This window comes from Myripristis murdjan, chromosome 8 (assembly GCF_902150065.1).
Source record: "Myripristis murdjan chromosome 8, fMyrMur1.1, whole genome shotgun sequence".
Classification (NCBI taxonomy): domain Eukaryota; kingdom Metazoa; phylum Chordata; class Actinopteri; order Holocentriformes; family Holocentridae; genus Myripristis; species Myripristis murdjan.
In genome coordinates, this window is record NC_043987.1 from 2,248,289 (window position 1) to 2,270,541 (window position 22,253).

Genomic DNA, 22,253 nt, shown 5'->3' on the forward strand with positions numbered 1-22,253 from the left:
TAAAGTGTGCCATCAGCCTAATCCCACCTTCGTCCCTGAAGTGGTTTAATCTCCCTGCAAATACCCTACTTTAAAATTATGGTCTTTTTACCCCTCTCCTTTTTCTTTCCCTGAGGAGTGGAGGCTAAACACTGTCTGGTGCTTGCTCTGTGTATCTTTTTCATGGACATATACAAGAAAACACATATTTTAGCAGCACTTATCAAACTGATAGATGGAGACAGTATCTTTATCTTACAGTAGCAGAGATCTGCAGCTCATAGTGGGCTGTAGAACCCATTCTGGCCAGTTTACAGGCTTTGTTGAAGGGGATTTCTATTAAGGATATCTGTGCTGCAGTCAGCTGAGCATTCCTACATGTGTGTGAGATTCTGTTGGCTTGATGTAACTGCACTGTCCTTGGTGCATGCTTTGTTGGGTGTAGGGACCTCCTAAATATCTCCTTATTGAGTGGTGTTCTTGACCATCTCTGACAGGACAGCATGTTGCCTTCTGTAGGACTATGGGGGTTGCAATATAGGGGTTGTCTGAATCTTTCCCATAGAGTGAAACATTGCACAAACTTTAAAAAAAAAAAAAAAAAAAAAACTGAGATGAGTGAGAGCTTTCCTCTCTTTGTAATAGGGTGGAGAATAGATATAATAAGGAATATCATATATGAGTGGGCTGACCATGGTTATTAAAGTGTATATACACCAACTGAATAGTTCTGTTGTACTGTCCTCCAAAGGTTGAAACTTTCAGAGATGATGCACCTCTGTCCACACCCAATCAGTGATGTCACGTTTTTGTGACGTTTCCACTTTTGCAGGGCAGTGCTGCAGAACCTTTCCACCATATGTGATTTAATGTGCTGGGCAAGATGGAGTTTACTTTTCTTAGTGCCATTGGAGCTTCTTAAGTTGATGCGACTGAGATGTTTCACATAGAGACATAGAAAAATCTTAGTCTTTTCTCAAAGAACTCGAGAAAATACACTTTTGTTCAAAGGGTTTGAAAATTAGCCAGTTAGTTGCTACTGTTACAGATACATTCAGAAGTCAGCAGTGTAGATAAAGGCAGTTGAGTGTGTTTGGTATAGGTGCCAGACAAAATAATTTTCTAATGAGAAAATGAAAAATGTTGGCACACTAAATTTACCACATCAACACCAGGGTCTTCACAAAGACCTCGGTTGTAGTTGAGACATTGCATTAAAATAGTATATGGGAGAATAAATTTAGTGTGCAGATATTTCCTTTTCTCATAAAAGGAAAAATAGCAGTCAGCAGTGACTATATGACCATTGCATTCCCCACAAGTGGTGCTAGTTTCTCTGAGTCTAATATTTATTTATTTTTGTTTATGTGTGGTGTCCGATGCATGAAGCTTCAGCGTAAAATCAGTCCCCAGACGCTCATTGAATAAGATCCATATGTGTGAGATATAAAGTGTGACGCTTAGCGCTTTTTTGGTGGCATCCATTATTCTCACAAGACTTGTCTAAAACAGGCCAGCAGAGGTGTGGACATTGTGCATAATGGATAGTTCACTTTTGGATTCCCTAGTCCTTTCCCTGAGTTCTTTCCTTCTATTAGGTGCATATGCTAAGCCTCTGCTGAAACCAATTAAACAATTAAATAATGAGTGACAGCTGGACACTAAAAGATGAAAAAATACAATCAGCAAATTGGAATTACAAGTTGGCTGATAAAGGTTTGCAAGGTTTAATCAAAATTAAATTGATCAGATAAGTATACTTGTGGGTACGTCAAATTTATGATTTTTATATGCCATACATTCATCTCTCTCATCCCCTACCCTGTCGAGGTCATATCCACACATTTACTTTTCAGCAGATTGTTCAGGTCAGTGGAGAGCCAAGAATAAATATAGTAAGTGAAATAACCATTAGTATCAGTAGGATTAATGGCTGTGAGCTGTTATCCATAAGATCTATGTCAAAGAGAGAGTAGGATAAGCAACAGTAATTTTTCATTTTCTGAGAAGGAACTCTAGTTAACATCTACTTTCACATGTGATATTACAATACAGGCATTCACCTTCAGAGGGCTCTAAACTGCTCAATAAGTGTGTGTAAAGTAGTGTTTGTGCTTTGATGCCATCGTGTGGCAGTCATGTTTAATCACAGTACAAAATCAAAGTTTTTGTCCTGTCTTTTGTGGAATTTCAAAAGAAATGATCGCTGGTCTGGAAGCCTATTAATGACAAAGATATTTTACAAAGCACATTTAGGGGGGCAGGGTACCTCCACCATTCAAAGTGAACTGGAAACAGTAGTATTGGGCAGAACTACAGCATTGTGACTGGCAACTTGGTTATGTTATTTGAGGGTCATGCTCCAAGTCTTAATCCTCTGCAAGAAATTAGTACACTAGCTAATTATAACAGAGGATTATCAGATAAACATCTATTGTAGAGGTAATATATCAGTATGGTAAGTATTAAACTAATAATCCTGCTTTGTCATTGCTTTTTTGCTTAAGAATGTGGCTTTTTAGCCTTCATAGCTGAAATGTCTTGTAGTGAAGGTTGCTTGCTCATAGCACCTGAAATCAATACCCGGCCAAACATCTGTTCCATCGCTGGTAATGATCAACAACCCGACAACCCCACAGATGTTTTATTGTCATTATGTGGTGTACAACAGTAAAAAGCTTTAATACTATAGTTCATATAAAATTGGCAAAAATGATGAAAAGACCCCCTTTAATTCTTCTTGCAGCACTACTAAACATTGGGCCTTACTGTAGAGTTTGCACTTCATCCATTTCTGAAAATTGACATTCAATATGACCACATTAATCATGGGACCAATACAAATGACTACTGACCACCTTGATTATATAAAAAATGTGGGATGAATTGTAAAGACCCCATGCACTTGTTGAGCATAAAAGACAACGACAGATTATGATTGTTGTGTTAAATTATGAAGACCCTCATATTTGATGTTAAGCTCCTCTCATAGCAAAGAAGCATTTTCTTCTTGATCTTACATCTGTTGTTTAACTTAAGTTATGAGGACCTTATGCTTGTTACAGCATCACACACAAGATGTAGCATATCTCATGGGTCAAAATTAGTTTTAAAAAATAATAATTTTAAAACTAAATAATCTAACTAAATAACTAAATAATTAAAAAAAAAATATATTTAGTTAAAATATTATCTAGTTAAAATAATCTCCATACTTGTCTGTGTGAAGTATATACTATTTGAAAATCAGAAATACTGTACTGAAAATTGAATATAATGTCCAATTTTAAAATCCCTGTGCTTTTTATAGCATCCTAAAAAGATGTAGCATATTGTATTGCATTGTATATTGTTTGTATATTATTATTGTATATTGTTTTTGGTCAAATGATTTGGCATATCTTTGTTCTATATTATATCATTGACTTTGAGAAAAATATGAATCATTAAAATGTTTAAATTGGAGAAAAAAAAACATGCATGTCATAACATCTTTAAAAAGATGTTGTATCTGGGTTGGAAAATTCTCACCATTGGTCTAATGATCATGGTCATATGTTTATTGTGTATTATGTCACTAACCTCAGATTAAAAAAAGCATTAAAAAGCATCATAGGAGCTGAACATGTGACATCACCAATTGTGGACACCTGTGTCTATTTAATTGTATTTGTTGTGACACCCTGATGAAGGCAGGAATACGGAAACATGTTGGTGGGTGATCAAAATAAATAAAATATTGCGTATGGAGAGCTCTGTGCAGCCTTCTTACATTTGATGATGAACTGATGATTAGCACTTTGTTTTGGGTGTGCTCTCTGACTGAGCTGTGCTGTTAAACAGTTCATCACTTTTAGTGACAAGACCTTTGTAATATTATCTGTCTGGTTCGTAACTGATTCAGACTGTGATGTCTCTTGGATGCCATGGCATTCTACAATTTATTCCATTTGTTGGAGAAGTAAAGTAAACATCCTGTCGTATTTTAGTATGCATTGCCCCTCATCGTGATATTTGGTGTGAGATGTCATCTTGTCTGCCTTTTACATCTTTAGTGTAGTACAGTACACTGCTGAAAATAAGAGTATTATGTAGCAATTAATAGCATTTCAACATAGTCTCACTTTCCTTTTTCCATTTAACAATTACCTAAGCTTCCTTTTGCAATAAAGCAGTTTACTTTTCCATACTACATAAATTCTCTGCATGCAATAACAATGAAATCTGTCAGGCTAACTAGCCTGCGCCCTTTGACATTTGTAAGTCCAGACTCCAGACCAATCCAGTTGTGTGCTGTCTTTGACATCCTCAGTCTGTTAAAGGCTGTGATCTCTGCTGTGTATTGTACTGTGTGGCTGTGGTGTGTACTGTTCATTACATCTAGAGTCATCAACAGCAAAATCTTTTCCCCACACACGTTTACTCTGTGTGCTCATACAGCATGATGATTCATTTAGTTTTGAGAGTCAAGGCAGGCTCTGCACCGAGCCATGGTGTCCATAAATGCCACTATTGAGTTGACCCATTCTGTTGGCTTTTTTGACTTGAACAGTTCTCCGCTTTTCCTGTAGCTCCTCCTCAAGACAGCTGCACAGTGGTTTGTGTATTCCTTGTCTTCTGTCGGAGCAGCACAAACTTTTGCAGCTTGCACAAAGGTTCTTTTTCCTGAACAGCCGTCCTGTTTGTCATGAGCTATCAGCAGTGCATCTTATATGATGGTCTTTTCCTCGTTGTGTTCTTGGTGTGTTGCTCCCAGAATTCACTTGGTTTTGAATTGCCTTTGCTTTCAGACTGCATCCTTTGAAATTGTGTGCAGTTGCATGCATGGTCTGCTTGTGTGTTCTCCTTGTACCACAAGTTGTTATTTTGTCCTTTTTTTTTTTTTTTTTTTTTTTGTGAGACTTTGCCGTGTCTGTTGTTTTATCTAGCATTGGCACCTCCCTGTCATAACTTCCAGATATAAGTTGACTCAAATGTACCACTCCTTACTGATCTCTGTCCCCAGTCTTGGGGAGCTATCACAAAGACATGGAAGCTCTGGTGGTTTGTGTATCTAAGCTGGTGCCTGTGCTGAGCTCTGTGATGTGCCTCAGACAGGTGTTGAGAGATGAAACTCTCCAGCAGTTGGTCAGCCACACAGAAAACCTCAGTTGTCCCGGTCTGGCCTCGATGCACCAAAGCAAAGACTTTTTCTTTGTGTATTGTAGTGTTTGCAAGATATGTGATAGCAGATTAGTTAATTGTTCTCTGATTGGACAACACTGACAGTAAAACCACACATGCTCATGAATTATTCATGACCGTCACATTGCCATCCCAGGAACATCAACACCCACCCTGCCATGATGATGCTTAACTTGACACTTGACCTGGATATCATCAGCAATGGACTTCACTGTGTGTTACTTCCTGCTATAGGGGCACGGACCAAGTCCCCAGGATAATAAAGAAAAGGTGTACATACCTTAACTGAGCCACAGTGTTCTCTGAATTTGATTCTGGTTGAAGTGCTTTCTGACTAAGGTGGAGCCTAAACTGGAAACAAAAAATGCTACAAAAACAAGAGACTAACTGTGGGTTATGTCCAGTTTTGCTAGTTACCCGAAACGCTACCTTAAAACCACAGATATGTCCAGGCGTTGCATGTTAATCATGGGCATCCAATGTTTTGTGCACATTGTCAATAACTGGCTTGCATGTTTATAAACATTCCAATGTTAAACACGGATAGTGGTGTAAGTGAGATGCCCAATGCCAAATACGGACCGACTAGAAGTAAGGATGTGGTAAATGTAATATGGTATTGCCTCTTACCATGTGTCGAGCACTACTTAGCAGCCACATAACCTACACCTATCTAATCTTTCAACCAAATGTCTGGGGATTTATGGCTTTGGTTTAAAATTGGGCTGCCCCATAACACTGAGATACAAAGACTAGGAAGCACCACTCCATGCAGACCAGTTTGATCCCTCAAACTGCTGTATTTAATACAGAGTCATAACTCCCATTGACATAACCCATGGCTTCATTGAGTAGCATGGGCACAAAACCAGACTCTTACACATACATCCACATCCCACCCCTTCAGCAAATAGCACCACCAGTTGTTTTGCATGTTTTACTTTAAATCATAAAGTGTTCCCATGATGAGTAAGTGTTGCCTAGTGTCACATGCCTGATCTGTGTGTTTGCATGTCCAACAGGTGGAGGATGAGCTCAACTCTCCAGTGGTGGTATTCAGATTCTCCCAGGAAATGAGTGCTGGTGAGTGTTAAAAACACTACCAACAACAGTTGCTGGAACCAGGATCAAACGAGTTAGTGTTAAAGCACCATACCAGTGATTTTACATGTTTAGTGTAATACCTCCATAATGTATAAACTTCATGTTTCTGCTTACCTTTTCCCAAAGCAAGCAGTAGTATTGTAGAACTTGAGTATCATTTTTCCTCCCTTTCATCCAGCCGTTGGTTTCCCTTAATTGATATGGAAATGCAGGAATGCAGATAATTGTGTTAGTCTAAGTGGACGAGATAAAATCATGGAACGCATGGAAATATTCTAAAAGATGACTGTGCCACTCTTAACCTATTGTAAAAACTCAAATTACCATCAAATACCTGAAATTAAGATTGGTTGGCAAGAGTACCAAATATAGGGTGAATCAATTCAGGGGACTGTCTGAGGGTTTATAAAGTGGTAAAAAAAAAAAAAAAAAAAAAAAAAAAAAAAAAAAGTTTAAAAAATCTGGCAAGCTATCTATCTGACAAATTTATGACCATTGCTTAAACTATTAATATCACTAGATTTTATGGACAGAAACAAGTGTGCATTTGCCATAAGACTAAACATGTATGATATTTATAGTATACTTGGTGTCAAAGCATCAAAATGAAAAATAGTAGAGAGTCTGAATTCATACCTACAAAACTGGCAGATGGTAAGGATGAGTTGGTTATGGTCAATTTTTCACAGTTTTACAGGTAGTCTAATAAATTGTCAAATCTTCATCAGTTAAAAGTTCCTCATGATTTGCCCTCAATGGGAGATCACACAGGGAGACTATGGAAATTGTGACAGTACTTGTAATATAATTCAAGTCATGCTCCTTTACTTGGATATGCTCTTGAACTCACTGAGTTAAAGTTAAAGATCAGTAAAATTCATAAAATTAGTCACAAGCACACTTAAATAGCAACAGATATGGATGTCAATTTATTGGAACGTTAAAGTATTTTAATTTATAGTCATGACCACTACAGTAGCTATCTATAGCTGTTACGGCTTTTATTATTCACCCATCTGACAGTTCTGAACACCTGACCCAAAGGCTAATCTGAAAAAAAAAACAAAAACTGACCTGGCCTCTACTTTTTTTTTTTCTTTTTCTTTTTTAACATATATTTGCAGTGCAATATTTTATACTTGGTGTGAAGGACTTCACAGTGAGTGTATTGGTTTAAGGGTAGAGAAGATATAGAAAACCTTAAAATTCAAAGTTACCTCTTGCTGCTGTTTGGGGCCTCCAGTGCATGAATGTGAGTGCAACTTGTATTGTCAGTCAACCCTTTTTTTTTCATTTTCACCTCACATGTGCACCTGATGTAATACCAGTCATTCACAACAGATATTATAGTCAGATATTATAGTCACGTATCGTTCAAATTTTCCTTGCTGTTTCCTTTTCTCCCACCTTCTCAGCATCTAGTGGGGGTTCAGTTGAGGGTTACTGTGCTGGGGAGAAAGAGGTGCTGGATGCCTTCAACAGATGGGTGAGTTTATCCCCCTCTGACATACAGTACATTTTGTGTATTCATAACTTGCTTGTGCAGCTCAGCAATCTGACCATGTTCAGAGAGAGAAAGCTTTTTTGCCTTTGCCATCAGGAGGTCATGACAGTGTGGATACCTGACAGAAAATGACACTGAATCTACATTTTTTGCCAAGATTTGGGCTTTTAAAGGCTGTTGCGGCTTCTTTTTCGGTGACTTTCAAAGCCGCTACTGAGTGGGTCCATGTTTCGCTCTTCAAAACAAAAGACAGCCGCGAATCCAGCCTCACTTTGGCATTGTCGCCATTTATTAAAAGAAAGCAATAATAAAAAAAAAATGTTCTGCGTCTGTCCTCTGCAGTCAAAAAACTGTCCCGCTTCCCACTCTTAACTGTTTCTGCAGCTCTACCCAGGTGTCATAAATCACCTCTCAACTCACCTCTCCAATCAATGCAGACAGCTGTTCGGACAACCAATAAACAACCAATTAAATTCTCCTAAACCTATTTTCAAATAAAGTTATAAATAAATGAATTATAAATTAACCATAAATAATTTTGGCCTCAACAAAGGCTGTGGTCTTAAACTTTTGATCAGCTGATGAACAGCCTATTTCAGAGTAATGGTTGTTTGCAATAAATTGCTTACTCAATTTTTTTTTTTTTTTTGTCTCACTCCCATTTCTTCTTTTTGCATTTTGAAGCTCTACTTAGAACCTTCTTAAGATCCAATAGTGCAAAATGTAAATTCTTGCAATTTTTCAACTGGTCTTAAAATTTTGATTAGGTGTATAAATCTACACAATACCCAAGCTGCCATGTTGCTACACATCGACTCAAAGTTTAGGTGTCATACATAACTTTCTGCCAATAAAGGTAAAATATCACTTACATAACTGATGGAAATATTCTAATCCTCATTTTGATAATGATTGATCTGCGCATGCTCTCATGACTTAAGTTGACCAATGATGCAATTTAGTATAAACTTACTGTATTCCTTTTATGTGAATGATTTTCCTGTGTGTAGCTGGGTGAGCAACTGGCCCAGCTGGTGCCTGTCAGTGGGATAGATGTGGTGGAACTGGAGGATGAGGGTACCTGTGTTCGCTTCAGCCCCCTCCTGACTGCTGCAGGTAACAGCATTAACATACATACTCACACTATATCTGTGTCCTGCTAATCACCCAAAGGTACTCCGAAGTGCTCCAGCAGCACCCAAATGTATCCAAAAGTGCAGTTACCCAGAAGTATTCCAAAGTACCCACTTTGGGATACTTTTAGTAGGACCCACACATTCCTATTTAAAGTTCTCGGTCCAACTTTCCAAAAGTTCCAAAAACAACAACAACAAAGATTAAAAATCCTTAATTGTTATTCCTTACTATATACATTCCAATCATGAACATCTGACACTGGTCATGGCTCAACTTCTCACTCTTCTTCAGTCTTGGGGACCCAGCAGAAGGATGTGGAAGCTCTGGTGGAGAGACTGTCTGAATTGGTTTCAGTGCTGAGCTCCACAATGTGCCTTCGACAGGACTTTAGAGAGGAGACCCACCGACACTCCCCCTCCCTCAGATACATAGAGGATCTCAGCTGGCCTGGCCTTGGTGTAGTCAGGTAAGGCTGCATGGAATTTTAATAAGAACAACCATGTTACAGAAAAAGCACATGCTTGTTGTGCAAGCTTTTGGAAATTCACCTCTTTATAGAATTATGCTGTGTGGTCAAGTCACCTACAGTTTAGGGTTGAGTCACTCCAGTGTCATAATGGCTAAAGCACAGAGTTATATACAAAATGTCTACAATCATATATAGATTACAGTCAACTTGTTTTATTGCCAAAATTGTATTCAGTTCTTGAAGGTCTAACATCATTTAAGTGTGCATTTGTTTACTTGAACCTCTTTAGTTTGTTTCATTTGGGCAGTGCCAGATGAATTCAGGCAGCACCAAATCACTGCACTAAGACACCTGAAAATTCAGGTCTAGCCTCTACCATAACCAGTTGGTTAGGAATGGAAAGGGAGTGCAGAAAATAACATATCTACGGGAAATGACCATTAAACACGACAGACACAGACAAACCATAGTCTGGACTGATGCTGTACTTGTACTAGCTGTGTCTGATGTATATTACATCTTGTATGTCAGTAACAGGAGCATATTAAGTGGGATAATTGAGTGATATTATTTATGCCAAGGAAGATGATGAATTGCCTGTTATGACAGAAAATTGATTTGGAATGATAGCATCTGAGCAAGTTCAATGCTGAGCCTGAGATACTCACCCAGCATTTAAAGCAGTCAATTAAAATTGAATGAGTTCGGTCAAATGCTGCACTGTGGTCTAGCAGGATTAGGATCAAACATTTCAGAGCATCATCTGTTAATAATGACATCAGTTAAAGAAGTCTAAATCTGTGAAGGAAGAATACCACAAAGGAATGATAAATGGCATGAAATTTTAGGAAGTGGCACTCATGTTTCGCAAAAAGGACTAAGGCATAAGAAACATATTGTGACCTATGTGTGACCTTCATGGTCATAATGATTATGGTTGTTCTTGACACCCAAGAGCAGCTGTGGTTGTTCTATGGATACCTGAACTCTGCTGTCACTATCTTTAAAAATCTAAAAGTTGATTGTAATTTTTCTGAAATGTTTTTAAAAAATTTTAAAAGATCTCTCCGTCGCTAATCAAGAGCATCTCTTAACACTTCTGATCAAAATATTTTATGAAAGATGTTGGAGAGTTGAAAAATTAGGCTAGGTTCTCTGGGAAAGATTGAAATATCACATGCTTAAAATGAATGGCAGAGAACCACTACTAATACCTTTATTTATGGACATACTTTATCAAAAATATGTTGACGAAAATGTTTTGGAACATATGGTAGGCAAGTAGAGCACTTCTTTTAATATGTGCTTTCCTTTTAAAAAGAGATTCAAAAATGGGTTCAAAACAGCAGAATCTTCATACAAAACAAATATGTCCTGCTTAGGGGGGAAGATTTCAATAATATATTTTCAACCTTTTGGCAAAAAACAGCAAAAGTACATGTGTTTTTTTCTTATACATGAACATGAGCTTTTTCAAAGTGTCATGAAATACTTATAGCTTTTTCAAACTGCCTTTGTGTTTAGCTGTTCTGCGCTCTTTAGGTCCTGAGCTACATCATCTAGCCAATGAAAGGCTCTTGATTTAGCAAGGAAGATTATATCATCATAAAAGTATTTGAGAATTTCCCTACAGAGGTTGAGTACCTTTTTGGGCTCTTTCATTAGGATAATAAAACAAAAATAGTAAATACTGGAAAAACATATGAATGAAGCTCTTATCACTATGGTTCTATAAACAAGACCCAGCACTGTTGTCCAGGTATCAACCCCTATTTGTTATCAATTCAGATTTAGAAATAAATAGCAAAGCCCTATTTATATGGCTTGAGTCTGTATTCACATCATTGATAAATGTGAACCAAACGGGATTTATCAAAGGGAGGCATCCTCAGACAACATGCAAATACTATTCAATCTAATAAAATCCAGTGGGCCCACACCACCATATTGCCATAAATCACTCTGTGTTATTACCTCATTAGATGTAGAAAAGGTGTTTGGCACGGTAGGATGGTCCTTTCTCTTCACTGCCTTGGACCATTTCAGACTTGCCACATGCATCACCAAGTGGATTTAGATACCATATATTTCACCCAGTGCATCAGTAATAACCAACAGCCTTATCTCTTACCCATTACAGTTCATCAAGGATCTAGACAAGGATGTCTACTATCACCTGTTATCACTGTTTGGCCTTCTCGTAGAACCTCTTGCTGCTTCCATTCTGTCTTCAGACCGAAGACAGAATGGAGATCATCATAAAATAAGTCTTTCTGCAGATGATATTGTATTTAATATAATAAACCAAGCCACATCTCTCCTCTTAATCCAAAATCTGATAAACACTTAGAGCTGGTGTCTGGCTATTCCATAAATTGGCTCAAATCTGAGATTCTGTCCCTTACAAGTCTCAAATGGGACATGGAGTTTGGGAATCTAGGCCTTAAGAAGCCAAAATCTTTTTGATCAGAGCTGACTCAAAATATTATGCCTTGGCTTGGAAAAGCCTGGGGTTTAAAAGCATTAATATGAATTAAGCATTTTGTACCCTGCAGGATTATTCCAAATATTTAACTATATGAGTGTGATCCATTTCTTCAGGTATGAGCCACAGTCTGAGGGACTGGATGAGAGCAAGAGAAAGCAGGAGGTGCAGAAAATTAACAGTGAGCTGCTGAAAAAACTCCAAGAGCTGGACACTGACATCAGCTTCTCAACTGGTTAGTGTCTCTCCACACTTCAGAGACCTGTGATTAAATGCTTTTTTGTGCTTTTTCAGCTATTTTGTATGGAAGTGTATTGCATTTACTTGTGACCAAAAAAATCTGGCCTGTTTTTCTTAATTAATGAAATAACTGAAATAATTCTAAGATAATTATCTCACTAATTCAGTTTTTTTTTATTCTGGTGTGAATGCATTTCACTTCAGTAATTGTGTGCTTTTCTCTCCTTTTTTCTCTTTCTCTCTTCCTAGGCCCTGATTTTGGGACAGAGCAAGATTGTATATTTGTAGGCATGGTAACTGACGACGTAGATATTTCAGAGCTGGTGGATACCATAACTGCCCTGGGAAGGGACATTGAGGAGAGTGGAAGGGTAATATTAATTTTATGGACTATAGAAAAGTTAAAAAAAAAAAACAAAACTGTTGTTTACATTTTTGATTAGATGCAGAAATTAAAATTCAAAGTTTTGACCTGCAATGACAACTCAAGTAACTGCAAGATAATGGAGGCAGAGTTGCAATTTCCAGTTGATTGCAACAAGGTTGATCCACATACATGTCCATATAGAACAGGCTTAATACAGTATGTGAAACATGTTGGACATAAGATCCGTAAGATCCCTTTGTTGAAAGAAATGTCCACCCGATACCTGAACACTGACAACTAACAGCCATTGATGATCCATTTTGTTAGTTGTGTGTTTGTCTAATTCCTGTGGACAGCTGGGCTGTTATAAACAATATGATGTCAAGCAGAGGTATATAAAGCACAGATGCAATGGAATGACAGCAGAAATATTTTCAGCAATTTAAAATATCAACAGGAAATCAATTCAGCAGTAAAACCCTCCTGGAAAGTGTTAAACATCACAGATTATGTGATGTTTAACATTGATTATGTATTGTTAAATTATCTGAGGTTAGACTGTTCCTTGAAATCCTCTTCCATTTCCATATAGCATGAAAAAGGCTTGCAATTGTCTTTTTCATAACTGCATATACTTTCTGTTTTTGTTGAAAAAAGTATATATATAATGCAACAGAAACACTTTATTATAGCTGTTATTGTTGCTGTTATAATCTAATGATTAACTATAATGTAATTTATTTCTTCTTGACATTTCTATCTCTACATGTGTTATAAAGTTATTCAATGTAATGCATTTTCCTGTGTTGTCTCATAAATGACTCTTGTAAACAACAGTAATAATTTTCTTTGCAGCTGTTGGAGAACATGACCGAAGTGGTGAGGAAAGGCATCCAAGAGGCAGAGCTACAGCTGCAAAAGGCCAACGAGGAGAAACTCATGGAAGAGGTGTGTGTGTGTGGGTGTGTGTGTGGGTGCGTGTTTTCTGCATAAGCTAATCAAATCCATGCAAATGCTTGATTGTTTCTGTGTCCTTGTGTCTGTCAGGGAATGCTGAGGCAGCTTCCTGTGGTCGGTTCTGTACTGAATTGGTTCTCTCCTGTTCAGAGCTCCATAAAGGGCAGGACCTTCAACCTAGCTGCAGGTACTGTGTGTCTGTGTGTATGGATGGAGAGTCTAGAGTATCCCAAACTCCATTTAGTTACAAATAAATTGTAGTACTGCTGTTTGTCACATTTTAGCTCACGGCCAATTCAGCTCAGTCAAAGCAACTGCAGGTCCATATAGATAAAAAAGAAATCCGGACTTGCTCATTGGGCAGTCTTGTGTCTCCTTCAAACTCGGGTCCTCTACCAGAGGCCTAGGAGCCTGAGGGTTCTCTGCAGTATCTTAGCTGTTCTGGACTGGACTGGACTGCACTCTTCTGGACAGAGGGGGTCTGTCTGGTATAGTAGACCCCAGTCTCTATCGACCTTGTGCTGCCATGATCAGTGCCTCTGTGCTGTCTTTCAGTCCAGCCTTTTCCAGCCACTGGTATGTTTTCTCGATATCAGCCACTTCTGCTATCTGTTGGTGGTACATGCCATGCAGGGGTTTGTGCCTTCATGATAGTCCCTCTTCTTCCTCCTCTTCATCCTCCTCCTCACTGGGCTCCTGCTGCCTGAGGTATTCATTTAGTAGGTCATCACTGGGGGCTATCTTTCTGAAGTATTCCTTAATCTTTGCTGTTTCATCCTGGATGTTGGCTTTGATGCTCACCAGTCCTCTGCCTCCCTCTTTCCGCATAGTGTGCAGCCTCAAGGTGCTGGACATGAAGTTAAACCCTCCATGCATTGTGAGGAGCTTCTTTGTCTTGATATCAGTGACCTCTACCTCCTCCTTTGGCCAGGATATTATACCAGCAGAGTATCTGATCACTGGCAGGACGTAGGTGTTGATGGCTTGGATCTTGTTTTGTCCATTCAGCTGGCTCTTCAGGACATGCCTCACTCTGTGGGCGTATTTGGTTGTAGTTGACCTCCTTACGGCCTCCTCATGATTTCTATTTGCCTGCGGGATTCCAAGGTATTTGTAACTGTCTGCATGTCTGCTGTGTTGCCTTCTGGTAGTCCAGCCCTTCAGTTGCGACCATCTTGCCCCTCTTCGCTACCATCCTACTACACTTATCCAGTCCGAATGACATTCCAATATCGTTGCTGTAGAGCCTGGTGATGTGGATCAGTGAGTTGATGTCTTGCTCATTCCTTGCATACAACTTGATGTCATCCATGTAGAGGAGGTGGCTAATGGTTGCTCCACTTCGGGACCAGTATCAAAAGCCACTCTTGGAGTTGTCCTCCACAGTCCCATCGAGTTCCTTGTGAAGGCTCTTAGTGTCCTGTTGATATTCTACAGCTTCAAGCTCTCCAGTATCCATTTGTGTGGCATTGAGTCATGGGCTTTCCTCTAGTCAATCCAGGCAGTACACTGGTTGATGTTCTTGGCCTTGTAGTGACTGCTCTGTCGACCAGTCGCTGGTGCTTGGCCCCTCTGGTGTTACTGCCAATTCCCTTCTGGACCTTGCTCATGTATAGAGCCTTATGCCTACTCATTTTAGGTGCTATGATGCCTGACAGGAGCTTCCATGTTGTGGAGAGGCGGGTTATAGTCCAGTAGTTGGATGGGATTGTTTCCTTCTGGGGGTCCTTCATGATCAGGATTCTTGGGTCTGCCACTCTTGGTGGGTACCATCTATTAGCAGCTGCTTTGGTTGTGCTGCTAGCTGCCCATGGAGTGCAGTTTGCTTCTTTAGCCTGTAGGTATGGATTACGTCAGGGCCTGGTGCTGTCCAGCTCTTCATTCTTGACACTCTTTCTTGGATGTCTGCCATCATGATGGTTTCTGGCTCTTGTTCTGGGAGATTGCTGTGGTCTGCTCTCAGATCCACCAGCCACTGGGCATTGGTGTTATGAGATGCTTCCCTGGTGCATGGGTCTGTTCTCATCTTACTATCCTGCCACTGAGAGTAGACTTTGGATGGTTCAATGAAGAACATCTTGTTTATTCTCCTGGTATAAACAAGATATCTTTATCTATCTATCTATCTATCTATCTATCTATCTATCTATCTCTAGATAGATAGATATTTGTATTTTGGTTTTAGTTGCTGCAAACACAGTGCCTATTAAGGGCGAGCCAACAGAAACAGAACTAAACTGAAAAGCAAAACATTTCCAACTGATATTATACATATTGCTCTCCTTTTTTTCTATGGTTATTTGTCCTGCTCATAGAGCAGAGTTATTTTAGTACTCAATATGTTTCCCACTTTAGTTTTTTTTTTAACTATCTATCTATCTATCTAGATAGATAGATCTATATTTGTCATCCCCTTTCTCTGCCCTGTATTTGTTGTCTCCATTGTGTCTGTCTAATAAAGCGGAAAGCAGAAATGCCCAAAAAACTAAAGGGGGAAACACATTGAGTACCAAAATAACTCTGCTCTATGAGTAGAACAAATAACCATAGAAAAAAAAGGAGAGCAATATGTATAATATCAGTTGGAAATGTTGTGCTTTTCAGTTTAGTTCCGTTTCTTTTGGCTCGCCCTCGATAGTAATAATTGTGTTTGCAGCAACTAAAACCAAAATACAAATACAATACTGCAGACACAAACATAAAGCTGGTTATGTTTAAGAATGTTAGCTGGGGGGAAGTCCACCTCAATGGCAAAAGGCTAACTGTTAGCATTTGGAGCATCCAGCCAGTATCCGGGACTCAGTAACAATGACTGTGTTTACATGGACTTTAGTATCCCGGTTTTGAGGCTTATCCCGGCTTTGAGCATATTCGGGATATGGTGTTTACATGCACAAACACAAAAACGGGATACTTAAAAAACCCGATCAAAACCGGGATACTAAAGTCCATGTAAACACAGTCAATTAATGAGAGCAAGATAGCAACTACTGTCCTACAGAACAGCAGCAGCACTGTAGCCCTCTGTATTATGCTGTTATTGGCTGTTATAAAATGTTTGCTTGTATGTGTGTGTGTGTGCGTACATGCGTATGTGTCTCTGTGTGTGTGTGTGTGTGTGTGTGTGTGTGTGTGTGTGTGTGTGTGTGTGTGTGTGTGTGTGTGTGTGTGTGCGCGCACATGAAGGTTCCCTGGACTCCACAGAGCCAACCTACGAAACTAAGGCCCAGACAGGAAGGCTTCCCCTGCAAGATACCCCCGTCTCCTCAGCCAAGAGACATTCAGGTAGCATCTTCTGTACTGGATATGTGGGCCTGCAACCTGATGTTCTTATTGTGGGCCTCACTTATTGAGTCCAGTGATGAGCTTGGAATTGTTCGGGTTTTCTCTTTTAGATTACAGTAAAAACTTTGACCTAGGGCTGGACGATACAAACAGTATGGATATAATATTGATATATCACCCAGCCAAGGCCACTGTGTCAATAGTATTTACATGCACAGAAATTCGCTTTACTAACCCGGTTTACTCAAGTAACCTTGTCTTGGTTTGGCATTGCAAGCAAATAGGGCAGCTGGTTTAGAATCTCCTGGATAAGCTCATACTCTGATGATGTGAAACCTGAGGCCTGTATCACGAAGCAAGCTCAATTTTCCCTGGATTTCCCAGACCTATCCAGCTACACTAATTGAGACCATGGTGATCAGGGATAAGCGGTATCACAACGCTGGTTATCAATTCACTCACTCGATCCAAGTTTGCCTCATCAAGAGCCGTGAACGTGCACGTATAAGGGGCAGGTTCTGAGGCAGCACACCAATCACAAACATGAGCGACAAGGAAAAACGCACAGCGTATTTCACAGCAGAAGAGCAGCGTATTATACTGGGATGAGGAGGAGTATGAGGAGGAAAAACAAAATTTACATACTAAACCAAACACCGTGTGGTGTTTGGTGTTAGGCTGTTCTCTGGTGATATTGACCCACCTGCGATGGCATAAAATCGTTTTTTTATGATGTGTGCTGGCAAGTGCCCTGGAAAGACGATAAAGTCGTCCATCAAGTTCGTCAGAGCAGAGGCAACTTGATGGACAGCTCGACAGACTGTATTTTTACTGAGCCTCTCGGCATCTCCAACTGAATACATGAAGCTCCCTATGGCGATGCAGACAGCCTGAAGGACTGTCAGGGCAGCGCTCCTGCGGGTCGCACGGGCAATATGTGGCTCCAGAATCTGACAGATGTACTCAAGGCCTGGCCGTGAGAACCGGTACCTCTCATACAGATAGTTGTCGGCAAAATGAATGGGCAGGCCATGTTTTCGCAAACAGCTGATTGGCCAGGGGATGGTGCTTTATGTAGGATTCAATCCTATCCTGAAAGCTAGCCTGCCTTGGAGTAGGCTAGCTCTCAGGACAGGTTCAGGATAGGTTTCCTATCCTGATGAGAGGTGAATCAGCTTTGTGATACAGAAAATCCGGAGTTGAGCCTGAAATTATCTCGCTAAAGCCTGAATCCTGCTTCATGATACAGGTGTCTGGTTAGGATGCTATGTTTACTCTTATAGTAAATTGGTTACTGGCTCATGGAAACCTCTTACAGTGTTTACTTTTGATTGTCACTGCATGTGCAAACTCACTCTTGCGAAGCATTATGGCATGATCACCTGATAAGCTTTTTTGAATGTGCTTACACCTTTTCTTTTTACTTTTAGTGGTTTAGTTATGGCAGGGGCATATCAACTCCAAACTTTGTATTTTGAATGCGGTACATGTGGGGGTTTTCACATGGCCCTACGCTATGTTGCTGTCATGGTATGTTTTGACCAAATCCAGCAAGGAGCATCATTTTGTATGTAGGCAGCCTGGTAGTGAGGCAGCAGGTTACCAGGGGTGATACATCACAGTGTGTGATACACATTAATGCAAGTCAAGCCTACTTTATTGCAGATCAGTGGTGTCCAGTGTGACTGTCTGCCTCTTGAAACCCCTGAATCTCTAGCCAACTTTTAAACTGGCCATCATAGATTCAAATTGACTCAAGACACAGGAACTGGATGGGTTTTACCTTGCCTCAGATATTTTCAAAAACTGATTTCAGTGGACTTGATTAGGTGATATAGACTAGGTTTCTCTACAAGCCACTGTGTTTTTCCAGTTTAAAAATCAGAGACAGACACCAGGAACAGCCTGATGGGTGGTACATCAGTCCAGTCAGGTGCAGCCTTGTTTCTTTGGTACATGGAAGTGACTAGGTTATGCAAATCTGTTCCAAAGTTTGAAATCAACCAACATTATATTGGGTTTTAATATTTGGGAAGAATGTGTGTTTATGTTTCAAGAAAGAAGAGCACTTGTCACCCATCTGTTGGGCCACCAGCTATGTTATTCTAGTGGCACATCCATAAAATGACCAATATTGGGAAGTGGTACAATCCCTTTTGTTAAATGAATGTGAGATGCTATACTGTTTCCAGTATTTAGCCAGTGATTCTATATGAACCAGGCAAAGATGCTTCATTAATCTGAGCCACTGAGTGGATAATACTTAGTGTCAAATTGTGTCAAAAATTAGATCTGACTCATCTCTTGGCTTTTCTGTCTGTACTTTTTTGTCTTAGGTCAGAGGTTATTCCGGCGCTTAGGAGTAACCTCTGACTCCCACAGTGAAACAAGCTCCATCGAACAAGCCGACGAGACAACCGGGGAAGGGAATGACACTGTGACCACCACAACCCCCCCACCTAACTCACTCTCTGACCATGAAAAGGATTTGCCCAGTGCAGCAGGTGTGGAACCAGAGGAGTTGTCTGAGCCTGTCCAGCTGCAGAAAGAGGTCGACCTGGCTTCTGAGGAGAGGCATCCTGAAGGCCAAGAGGCTGACCAGAGTGGCAGATAGGACTCCTCCTCCTGCAGAGGTCCTTTTATCTATCCTCTGAATGGTACCAGCCTAAAAGTTGTTGAAGAGAATTATTACAGTCTGAAATCTAGGTCCCTACAACTTCCCCTGGTAATGAGCCTCTGGAAAACTGAACCAGATTGTGCCATATGTCTCTCCCACCCTGATATTTCAGAACTGTGACAAAAGTCACAGTTAATGGAAAAACCCACCCTCAGATACTCAAACACTGTTCGATCTCTTTAATCTGTCATGTCCAATGTACTGCAGGAATCATTTTGGGATGAAATGTAAATTACTTTCCTTCAGGCAGCCCTGTGTATTGTGTGTACATCTCCCATAATGCCTTTCAGTAAGCTCCACAAAAGGGGCTTGAAATTCCTAGTTAAAGGTGGTGGCACTATTGACCTTATTTACATGGTGGCTATTTTGCACACTGAAGGTGGAAAATTGACTTGGAAGATTGACATATGCAGCCCATAAAACATATGGAGCCCATAAAACAGCACATCAAGGAATAACTTACATATAAACAGTCATCGTTCATTCACAGTCTTGGGAACAACAGCTGCAGTGGCACAGAATTTAACAGGAGAGCTAGCCAGCTAGTTCCCTAGTTTGTAAACTACTAACTAGCTAACATGGCTCAACTCTGGGAAGTAGCTCAGATAGGTCAAATATATTGAAATGCAAAGCGATATCACTCTCAATCTTTGAGAAAAATAAAAAATATGTTTTTTGCATTTTACATGTACATTTTTGAATTTAATTTTACAAATTCATGTTGAAAAATGTATTTTTCAGTGTGAAAAATGTAAATTGAAATGGCACTCTGAAGTTTTCAAAATGGCTGCCAAGTGAATAAGGTCAATGAGCCCTGAAATAATTTGAAAGCATGGAATATACATTTAGCTGGAGAGAGTGAGCAAAATGCTTCTGAATCATAATGAGAATCAGAATCAGAAATACTTGATTCCAGAGGGGATGTTGGGTAACAGGAAATGGCCTGGGCTCAGATTCAAACCCAGGTTGCAATGGTCAGGATTGAGCCTTAACAAGTGATTCTCTCTCCACCAGATGAGCCATCGTGGTGCCCAGTTCTTGTGGCTCCTTTGCATTTTGGTTAATTGCACTCGAGGCTCCTGTGGTGGAGAAATAGGTATTGGTATTTCTTTTCTATGATGGAGTTATTCCTTTATAATTGTTGAATGTTAATTTGAAATGGCAGCTCTAGCAAGAAGCCCATGCTCTTTGACTCTCAGTGACTGAAACCAAAACCTGACAATAATGTTGATCTTGTAGATAGATGAAAATGTTCTACTATAAAACTCCTGTGTAGCTGCTGGAAATGTCACATCATCTGTGTTCGGCCATTTATACATGAGGTTAACAAAAATACACCCAACAAAAAAGGCCCAGAAATGCAAGGTACACCAGCAATCGCAGTATTTTTATGTGTTTTAGGGTGGCATTTTCCTGAGGGAAAGAGGGAGGGAATATTTAGATTTCAGAGTAGCGTCCATCACAGCATTGTGGGGCTGTTTGCACTAATGTTCAGTCTCTCAGTCAGGCTGGCAAATATTTGAGGAAGAGGGGCATTGAGGGTGTCCTGCTGGATTTAAGAGCAGAGATGTAGCCAAACTTCACACAGGATTTTTTGAGGTTCAAGGACAAATGCGGAAGATGCAGGCTCAGGTTCTCCAGACCTAACTTCTTCTTGTCATTCTGACTTAACCGGGAATAAAGCAGCCAAATATTTGAGTAATGGGAATATCGAATACAAATCCACACCTGATTGTAAATACTGCACACTAAACATGTGTATTTGTCTACTTAGTCACTATAATGATTCATTACAAATCAATAGTAGGAATTGAGGGTTGTGGAAAAAATTTATTTGAATTTTTAAAAAAACAAAACGTATTGATAGTTCCACTCACCTGCTTAGGACCTTAAAACACTCCTTTGTGTGCACTACTCTGAAATAAAGGCTATATTCACAGCTATGGTTAAAGAAAAAAGTTCCCCTCTATATTTGCACATTAATATGGGACTGCTATAATGTAAACTTTATGATTTTGATATAACTTTATTATTTTGTCATTAATGCAACCTGCCTAAAGCATTTGAGGCACTCCTGAGGAAAGCTAAAACCATCCTGCCAGACCTGGGTGAAAATACTCACTGTACTTTGAGAATTAGTCTTTGAGCATTTCCCATGTGCCATAGCAAAAAGCCAAACAGGCAGAGTATGAACTATTTTGGACAATTGAATTAATTCTGTTAACTAGAAAAATTCATTCAACCATTGAAAGTTGCTCTAGGCAAGATTTCAGTGCATAAATCCAGCCACATTACCAGCATGAATCAGGATGTGGGATTTCAACAGAGAAGAGTAATTGAAAGATTTGTCCTTTTTTGCCCAAATTGAATTCTGGTAGGTTATGGTCACTGGCAGCCTTGTCCGTCCACAGAATGTGAATTGAAAGTTAACTTTTTCTGTACAGAGATGCACGTTGGAAATTCCCAGCTGTTGGGTAGCACCCTTCCAGGGGGTGTTCATGTGCTCATTAACTCATAAATAAGTAAATATGGTGTTTCTGATGAGCACATGAAGACACTAGGAATTAGAACCACCGTGCATTCCACTTGTCCAACACCGATAACCCAGCGGATGCCTGATAGATTGTATGTGCGCAACATGAAGTTCTGGTCTCCATTCAACAGCTGTTGTTAGGTCAGTGATATCTGGCAGTATTAGCTAGTTGGTTATTATAGTTAACAGCAGGGCTGGGCAATATATCGGTATAACATCGATATTGTAATATAAGAATAGATATTGTCTGGGATGTTTGATATCATGATATGGTAATATATGATGAAGGTTGTCTTTTCCTGGTTTTAAAGGCTGCTTTACAGTAAAGGGAT

The 22,253-nt window shown here is 39.7% G+C and overlaps 1 protein-coding gene across 5 annotated transcripts in view; it reads left to right on the forward strand.

The window, feature by feature from the left end:
• The window catches only part of pdxdc1 (pyridoxal-dependent decarboxylase domain containing 1), a 37,012-nt gene extending 14,759 nt beyond the window's left edge, over positions 1-22,253 (forward strand). For all 5 annotated transcript variants that reach the window (XM_030058846.1, XM_030058849.1, XM_030058848.1 and 2 more), the window contains 10 exons: positions 6,186-6,246; positions 7,683-7,753; positions 8,782-8,887; positions 9,200-9,374; positions 11,979-12,097; positions 12,352-12,473; positions 13,325-13,417; positions 13,517-13,613; positions 16,613-16,711; positions 19,048-22,253. In XM_030058846.1, the coding sequence (XP_029914706.1) occupies positions 6,186-6,246; positions 7,683-7,753; positions 8,782-8,887; positions 9,200-9,374; positions 11,979-12,097; positions 12,352-12,473; positions 13,325-13,417; positions 13,517-13,613; positions 16,613-16,711; positions 19,048-19,325 (1,221 nt within the window). In that variant the 3' untranslated portion in view covers positions 19,326-22,253. The remainder of the gene's footprint in view (positions 1-6,185; positions 6,247-7,682; positions 7,754-8,781; positions 8,888-9,199; positions 9,375-11,978; positions 12,098-12,351; positions 12,474-13,324; positions 13,418-13,516; positions 13,614-16,612; positions 16,712-19,047) is intronic.